Source organism: Mytilus edulis, chromosome 4 (genome assembly GCF_963676685.1).
Source record: "Mytilus edulis chromosome 4, xbMytEdul2.2, whole genome shotgun sequence".
NCBI lineage: Eukaryota > Metazoa > Mollusca > Bivalvia > Mytilida > Mytilidae > Mytilus > Mytilus edulis.
This window is the reverse complement of record NC_092347.1, coordinates 57,558,936-57,568,116: the sequence shown is the minus strand read 5'-3', so window position 1 is coordinate 57,568,116 and position 9,181 is coordinate 57,558,936. Positions and strand designations below refer to the sequence as shown.

General features: G+C 31.0%; 1 protein-coding gene across 1 annotated transcript; it reads left to right on the top strand.

Moving 5' to 3' along the window:
• The first annotated feature begins 3,973 nt into the window (after positions 1-3,973).
• Positions 3,974-8,266, top strand: LOC139518479 (uncharacterized). The gene is made up of 3 exons (XM_071310001.1): positions 3,974-4,072; positions 6,594-6,776; positions 7,878-8,266. The coding sequence occupies exons 1-3, from the start codon at positions 3,991-3,993 to the stop codon at positions 8,117-8,119; spliced, it is 507 nt and encodes a 168-aa protein (XP_071166102.1). The 5' UTR covers positions 3,974-3,990; the 3' UTR covers positions 8,120-8,266.
• The last annotated feature ends 915 nt before the right edge of the window (positions 8,267-9,181 follow it).

Below are 9,181 nucleotides of genomic sequence, written 5' to 3'. Positions count from 1 at the left end.
TATGTTCGTTGACTAGGAAAAAGAAAATAAAGAATGATATTACAAAAAAAAAATATTTCAAATATTTAGCATAATAAAAAAAAAAAAAATGTTGGTATGAAATGCTATATTCTATATTTATTTATCAATTATTTATTGCTCATGATGAATTTCTAGTTAGGAAATTGATAGATCAACCATCGCGTAAAACACCACCTTCCGGGGTCGGCTATTTGTGACACCGGGTGGTGGTTTTGAAGCGGAGAAAAACTATCAAGGTAAGTTCAAGTATCACAATTTATTTTGTGAGAATTTTTAGTGCCAAATAATGTATTGCCCGGAAGGAACCGAACCATAATCTATTTCCAGCAAACAGAGGCAGACATAAAAATATCTTTAAAAAAATTGATTAAATGCAGCATGAAACAGAGTAGTTGAAAGTGTATCTTAAAAGTGCCCTATGCAATGTTCAACTGGATCCTGTGACTCGATCTCTGAGATTTCTGTCCTGGAGCACTAAGCTTAGCATTTACTCTTATACTATACATGCACTTGAGTAATTCTTAAGAAAAATTTCAACTATTGAAAACTTAAAATTCATCTGTCCAAGTAACTATAGTTTTTGTGTTATTGAATGTTCTCCTTGTGGAAAAAAATAAGTTAATCACAAAGAGAGCATAACTTTGTTTGATACTTTGTTAGATCGTAGTATAAAGTTAATGAACAAAAATATCGAACTCTTAGAAAATTATAATCGAAAAGTCCCTTAGCAAATAACAAAACCAATAGCTCAAACATATCTAACGACTAAATAACAACTGTCATATTTCGGTACAGACATTTTCTTATGTAGAAAATGTTGCATTAAACCTGGTTTTATAACTATCTAAACCTTTCACTTGGATGACATTTGCATAAAATTCAATTATGTTGACAACGATGTGCGAACAAGAACAGACATTTTACATAAAAATGTAAAAAATAGGGATGTTGAAGTACAGAGCAACGTCAAATGGATATAACAAAAATAGACTAAACAGTAAAAGTTATAATTAACAGAGAAACAAAAGAGTACTATAACACGTTATAAAGATTATAAACAACGTCAGTACCTAAAATCTATACTTCAAGACCATCTTATATTATTTGTGAAGTTGATACTGAAAATTTAGCAACAAGGTCTTGGTTTCTTCCGATGAGACGTTCTTTGGCATACCCCTGGTTCACCAACTTTCTGCTTAGACACTGGTGACATTTTACAAAGTCTTTAAAGCAGCTGCGAGCTCTTGAATATCGAATGAGTTATGACATGTATATTCTAAATGCCAGTGAAGTTGGTTCTAAGTTGGGGTGAGGGGTGCAATGATTATTCGCATCTGTATTGTCAAAGCTTTTTTAAAGTTTATTTTTTTACGAATGTGACATTTCTTTATTCAATTTCGATTTCAACATTCAACATATGATTTCAACATTAAAATTTCAACATTCAACACATTGGAAATGAATTTTGAAAAACAAACGAATCTTAAATGTTAAAAAACCAAATATGTTTAATGTTGAATATTGAAAACGTATATTGAATATCTAAAATCGATTGTTGAAAACGAATATTGAATATCTAAAATCGATTGTTAAACAGGAATGTTTAATGTTGAAAATTATTTTTGAAAACGACTGTTGAATGTTGAAAATGAATGTTGAAATCGAATGTTCAATATTTGAAAACGAATAATCGACTGCTAAAAAAAATGTTGCAAACGAATGTCGAATGTTAAAAATGAATATTAAAGAAAAAAAAAGTTTGGATTTTTTTTAACAAAATGAACTGAATGTTGAATATGGAACCAACTTAACATACGTAAATTTTCGTTTTAGATGTGTAAAGTTTTTACTGCTGTTTACGTTTGACAACAATGTAATAATTTTTTGTTGTTTCAAAGTGTATTATTAAATTAAACTTACTTCAAATGCACCTCCTACTTGAATGGTGTTAGAGTCGAAGATACTAATTTAGAAAATTTATCAGAGTTATAAAAAGAGTCCATGTTACATTTAATATTTTTATTTGAATGCGTACTAAGTTTGGAACGGCACAATGTGTCAGCTTTCAGCTGACTTCTAATTGACATTGCATACGTATGTTGAGGTTCTATTGTTATGTTCGACGAAATTTTCAGGGCTGAATAATTTACATTGCCTTTTGGTGTTTGTTTGATACATACGTGGCTCTGTACTTATACATCCCGTAATTTTGCTATTGTAAAACCTTTTAATCCTCCTGTCTTTCATTTTTGCTAATATGCTTTTTCTATATGCTTTTTGATGTTTCTTTGATATATATATATGACGTGGCTCTGTACATATACATCCTGTCATTGTGTAATGCACTAAGTACATTTTTGTACTCTTGCCTTTAATTTTTGCTAATATGTCTATATGCCATTTTGTACTTCTTTGTTACATATTTGTTTGTTTTTATAATGATTAAGACTGCTGTACCCCTATTTTGACATTTTTACCTATCATGTCTGGGTTTTTTTTTGTTAACACATCGTTGTCAATATAGTGGAATTTGATGCGACTGTCAAATAAGTGATAGGCTTAGCTAGCTTTAAAAGAAGGTTTAATCCACCATTTTCACATTTGAAACGGCCTGTACAAAGTCAAGAATATGATAGATGAACGTCGTGAAATATTTCGGATCATAAAATACTGTTATTTCTTAATGACTGATTTTCACGTATGTATCTATTTTACTGCTACAAAAGAGTATTTTAGTACGATGTATCTTTATACCTATCCATTTTACCAAATGCTTGATTTTAAACTTGTTTTTTTTTTCTGTCGAATAGCAATAAATTTTTTGATGATTTAACAACTTAAGACCAAAAGTTGATTAAAACGTAAAAAGTTTCTTTCAATAGTAGTTATATATGCAAAAAATATAAGCACTTAATCAACTAACAAATGTTGTTTTGTTTGACCGTCAAATGGCTTATTGCTCTTCTCAACTGTAGAAAAAGTTCAGCTGGTTCGTATCAATTAAGTTGTTAGCACCGAATGATGAAATTTAAAATTATCTATAAACAAAATCAAAAATAATCAAGTGTATTAATTACAATAATTATAAGTATTGTCATACTACAAGTTAATATTCAAAGGTGTAATATATGTATAGATAATATTATACGATGAATCCAATACTTGCATATGGAGTAACCTACCATTTGATACGATATTCCGGAGGTTGCATATTTATCGTGGTTTATTAGATAAAAGGTTGCAGCTTACTAGGTAGCTGTTAAACAACGAGTTCTAAGTCATCTCTTCGAAAATTTTACGGACGACATCACGTGTTGGTTGACCGTTACGTACTATTGGTTTCACTGATGCCAACGGATATTTTCCAATTATCGTAACCACAACCCATCCTCTTTTCCTCGATTGTATCCTCATCGAATTCGAATTAGATTGTGCAACACGTTGGGTGCTATATATAAGATCTGCTTTCCCTTCCAAAACACCTGAGATTCCCCGGGTTTTATGTGTTGTTCGTGTGTTTTGTGCAGTCTTTATTTTAATTATTGGTTTTTGTTCGTTTTTCCGTTTTTTCAAATAGCGTTCTCAGTATGTTATTGACTTATAAGAATGCATATCGCGTTGGTATCTTCGGCATCATTTTGAATGAAGGTTTTTGGTGATTACTATAAACTATAAACATTAAAATTTAACAATATATGTAATTAATATACAATTTTAGAAGTTCATAATATTTTATATGTGACTGATTTGTATGCTTTTAGTCTACCTTAATAAAACATGAAAATTAAATAAACAAAAAACTTTATCAGAATATCGGTACACTTGTTTGACTTTGAACTCTTGATCTTGGCAAAAAAAAAATGCCAACATCTGCGACACTTTTTTTTTAACCTTTTGGTCATTTTTAAAAAGTTATATATAAAGAGAGAAAAATCATGTTTAGACATCACATTCGTCTTAGATTTCAACATGAAGTTAACGGTTTCTTTATGCCTCTTATTACTGCCAATTTGCTGGAGCGCTTATTATGAACCATCTCAATGTCCAAATGGTAAGTTTTTCAGTTTTAAATTTTTTTTTAGGTTGTTTTGATTTTTATATTTATCTGAAATAGTATTATGTTGTTTTGGTTCCTTAATATGCTTAATATAGGCTTGATTTATTTGTCTTACACTATTTTTTCTTTACATGTATTGTTATTGGTTTCTTGCCTTATTTTGTTGGTATTTTTATTTATTATTATTAACACGATGTTGTAGTCTGCCTGCCTTTTTATTATCTGTGTCACAGTGACATGTTTATAAGGTTTGTTGACATTTTCTTTTACACATTCCTTTGCCAATGCTGTACTTGTTAAAGTTAATAAGATTAATTTCCCGTTGCTTTTTAATTTCAAAGTCTAACTAATAACTTTTAGCGATTTTAAAAAGTGTCTTAACTTACTATACAAACTTTTGAATAAAATATCAAAACAACACGCAATAAATTTCATGCGTCCTAAGCGCTTTTCTTGATTATACGCCGCCGGGAACGCTCAAAGCCAAATACTAGTATCTGAAAACCAATATTGTATAAGAACCAAACTTGAACAGTTGGTGTAACCACAGAAAAGACTACTGAACTGATGATATCCTCAGGGACTGATAGTTCACTAGCAGAGGTATCAACCCAGTGCTGTATAAAATGAAGAAACAAGTTATGAATTTTAATGTGTCCGAAACCCCTTTTCTGGATTTACCTTCATCTGGAACGCTCAAAGTCTAATATGTAAAAGCCTATGATGTATGAGAACCGAAACAGTCCAAGAGCTTTATGACAAAAAAGGATCTTGTTATACGAATCTTTGGGATAAATAAACTTGTAAGGCGTAACACACTGTCGTAGAAACATGACGGCATATATCTAGCAATGTATAACGCAGTGTTTTACATCATATTGGTCTAAAGTTTGTTCATATCAATGGCCCTACAAGAAAAATAAAAAACACTTCATTTGAGATAACTATCGGCCTAATGTGTAACAAAACAATTTACGAAATGCGAATTTGACAGAGACCATTGAACTACAGGCTCCAAACACCGTAACAATTATAGGTAGACAACCGAAGAGTGGATATGTTCAGACACTTACCCTGGTCCTTCGTTACATTTGAAAATTACACTAAAACCGTAAGTTATACACACGTTGGATTTCAACCCATGATTACCAATTAATGTGACATTATAAATACCTCGTAGTCAACTTTTAAGGTTTCCATTGACTTTAGACCTTGTTAATTGATAAGCTCAGAGATCATAATAGTGATGAATATTCAAAATTGTTTGGGTCATTAAGTAGCAACTTCGTTATAATTATTTGACCAAACAGATGTGATAGTACATAAAAGGGCATAATTGACAATAGTTTGTCAAAAGACATTATTAGCGATAACAGTTTAACAAACTGTCTTATAGAGTCCTTTGTAATGGCTTTGATGACCACTGACTTTGATGCAAGTCATTGGGGAAAAGGTCAATGTCACTTCTTTTGTTATTACCTGTGTATAAAAACCTCTAAAACGGGTTTTGGGGTGTTTTCAAAGGTTTTCAAAGCACCATGAGCCTATACGATTATATATTTTATAAAAGAAAAGCTGCATTTGTATTTTTCTGCCTTTCTTATAAGTTTCTGGTCAGTTATTAGGTCTTTCCACTTTTCTTGGAAAGACCTTTTGTTTTTCTTCTTCTATTCTTATAGAAGTTATCTCCACACGTCCCCTTTTTCTTGTTATCGCTATGTATCTAAAACCGTAAAAGATTTTGGCAAACTGTTTTCACCAAATTGTTCGTCTACTCTTAAGAATGACTTTTGACTTGGGTGATCGGAAGACATCTTATGGAAGTTATTTCCCTTTGGAAATTTAAGATAGGCGATTTGTTGGATAAACTCATACGTTATAAGTCGTTGAGGCCTACAGTCTTTTGATATGAAGTCCTTGGTCCATTTGAAAGAAATTGAGGTCAAGGTCAAAGGTCAACGTCATGTTCTAAATTTTGAATTTTGCTTGTTATCATTATTTAAAAGAAACTCCCCTTATGTATTTGAAATCAGTATTTCTCCACAACCATACACGTGATTGACCTGGGGTCTTTTGATTTGAGATCACTGACCTTTGAACTCAAAATTGAGGTCAAGGTCAAAGGTCAATGTAACGTTCTAGATTTTGACCTTTGCTAAAAATTCTTTTTGGTTCATTATAAAACAATTAAGTCTTCTGCATAAACCTATTAATCTTTTTTTATCAGTTTTATTTACCACATAACATCAACACGGAGAAACATTTTCTCACATTGTTTTTTTTAAATTTCATTCTTATTATCGAGATGGAAAGCCTTCAATTGTTCTCTGAAGAATTGGTTTTTAATTCTATATGTGTTTAATCACTACATTCTATGTTTTTATTGTATTCCCTTTTAAAAACGTATTATGATCATAAAATAACCTCTTTGATGCTTTAATCTGATATCAATTATAATAATGAAATAGTTTCTATACACAAACCTATTTATTTTAAATTCTTTTAATTTTTGTAGAATGTGAAATGGATAAAGACCAGGGGTACTGTTGTGAATATGATCCATCGGATAAATGCTCAAAAGTAAAAAGATATTATTACGATTCGAATAAACGAAGATGTAAGAAGTTCAGATTTGAAGGTTGTGGAGGAAATGAAAATAGTTTTAAAACCAGGAAAGAATGTAATGTACATTGCAAAAGTAAGTTTGCTTTATATATATAGATATTCATCATTTCCGGACATGAACATCTCACTTTTCAATACTAAAAGAAATATGCATTCACGGAAACTACAACAGAGTTGCATAAACAAAACATTTAAATTAATTTAAGATTAAGTTATTTATACTCGTAAACTATTTCGACAATTGCTTTTGGATAATAGTATAACAACTCGAATATTTATTCCAACATGTACAAAAAAGTTAAATCACAAAAATACCGAACTCCGAGGAAAAACGTTTGTATAATTAGTTATCAAAGGTACCAGGATTATAATTTAGTACGCCAGACGCGCGTTTCGTGTACATAAGACTCAACAGTGACGCTCATATCAATATTTATAAAGCCAAACAAGTACAAAGTTGAAGAGCATTCAGGATCCAAAATTCCAAAAAGTTGTGCCAAATACGGCTAAGGTAATCTATGCCTGGGATAAGAAAATCCTTAGTTTTTCGAAAAATTCAAAGTTTTGTAAACAGAAAATTTATAAAAATGACCACATTGTTGAATTCATGTCAGCACCGAAGTGTTGACTACTGGGCTGGTGATACCCTCGGGGACGTAACGTCTACCAGCAGTGGCATCGACCCAGTGGTGTAAATAGTTATCAAAGGTACCAGGATTATAATTTAGTACGCCAGATGCTCATTGTTAAACCCCGTACGGTGACCTAAAATTGTTAATTATTGTGTCATTTGGTCTCCTGTGGAGAGTTGTCTCATTAGAAATCAAACCACATCTTCTTTTATATATATGTCCATATAAAATCAAAAAAATTGAATAGATTGAATATATTTTCCTCAACTTCTATTTTTTTGGTAAGCAACATGCACAAAAACAACAATTGCATAATCTTTTAATTAATTAATGTCGAAATATCTGTATTTCTTTCTTATGGAACCTTATCTATTGTCTCGGTTGAACCAACCTACATAATGTGATCAACTATGTATTTCGAGCGGTGACATTCAAGATTAAAACTTCCAAATTATATATGAATGAATATATTATAATTTGTAGTTAGAACAGTTATTTTGTATAAAGTATTAATCGCATGTATTCCCATGCTCAATTTTTAGAAAATTGCAGACCAGGTAAAGCAAACAAAATTCAATCCAACAAAAACGGAGATAGAGAAACAAAAAAAGCTGAGAGAAAAGCAAAACAAGAAGCCAAAAAGATGGAAAGAGAAAGAAAAAAGGCAGAGAGAAAAGCCAGAAAGGAAGCCAAAAAGATGGAAAGAGAAAGAAAAAAGGCAGAGAGAAAATCCAGAAAGAAAGCCAAAAAGAGTAAAAAGAAGAAAAGAAAGCGGCGAGAATAGAGAAAAGGGAAGCCAAGAATAATAATTGAATATGGGTGATGCTGATAGGCAAATACAATGATCGGAGTACAATAATGTCAAATGTGGATAGCATGACAGTACTATCCTTTTTTAAAATTTATACTGTAATGTAGATTTAATAAATTTCTTTCAACGTTTACCATATTTTTATATTAATCTATTCGACAAAAGACAAAAGACAAAAGATATTTCAATGAACTCAGATTATTTTATGGAAAACACATAGAAGTTTATTTTCTGATAAATTTCACATATGAACATTCAACATGTTAAAAACCGCCGAATTTTGGCCTGTCAGGAAACTCTAAACTTTGCAAGTCTTATGTGGTATTTTTTTTATATTTTGGTTTATTTGTATATTTTGGAGTTCCATTTCGCAAGCCTCCCCGTAAGAGATTGTCTCGATGCCTTGAAGATCCGTTGGTTGCCTTGGACTGTTTTCTTATCTTTGGTGGCGTTGTTGTCTCTTTCACACATTCCATATTTCCATTCTATATTCTGCAGTGGATAAGAATTGTAAGTATACGTAAAAAAAGTCCCATTCGCCATCCAGGACGTGTTTTAAAATTCTGCTTCGCTATATTTGATGATTTAGATCGAAGAATGACTTGGTGACTATATAACCTCGACTGACTAAACATTTGTACTGGAAATGAGCCTGTACTTATATTAAGTCAGGTCGGTATGGATTTTTTCCATCTGTTTCACCTCTATAATCTTGATTTTGTATTAGTCATAAAATGTGTTTAAATCTAAAAACATGTGTAGTTCTTGAAAATAACAAATAGACCTATTTCAATATTCCATTGGATTGACGGAAGGACTCGTTTAAAAGTTTTATAAGACTTAAACTGTTATTGTTTTTCATTTTAGAGATAATTTAGAATTAACCTGGCGTAAAAGTTTTCAATTTATAGCTGATGATGTTAACAAAAAGGTGATTTTAGTTGAACTATCTGACATTAACTTCACAACATTGAAATAAAATAACATAATACAATTTCATCTTGGTTTCATCCCATCTTCGAAATATGCAGAAAA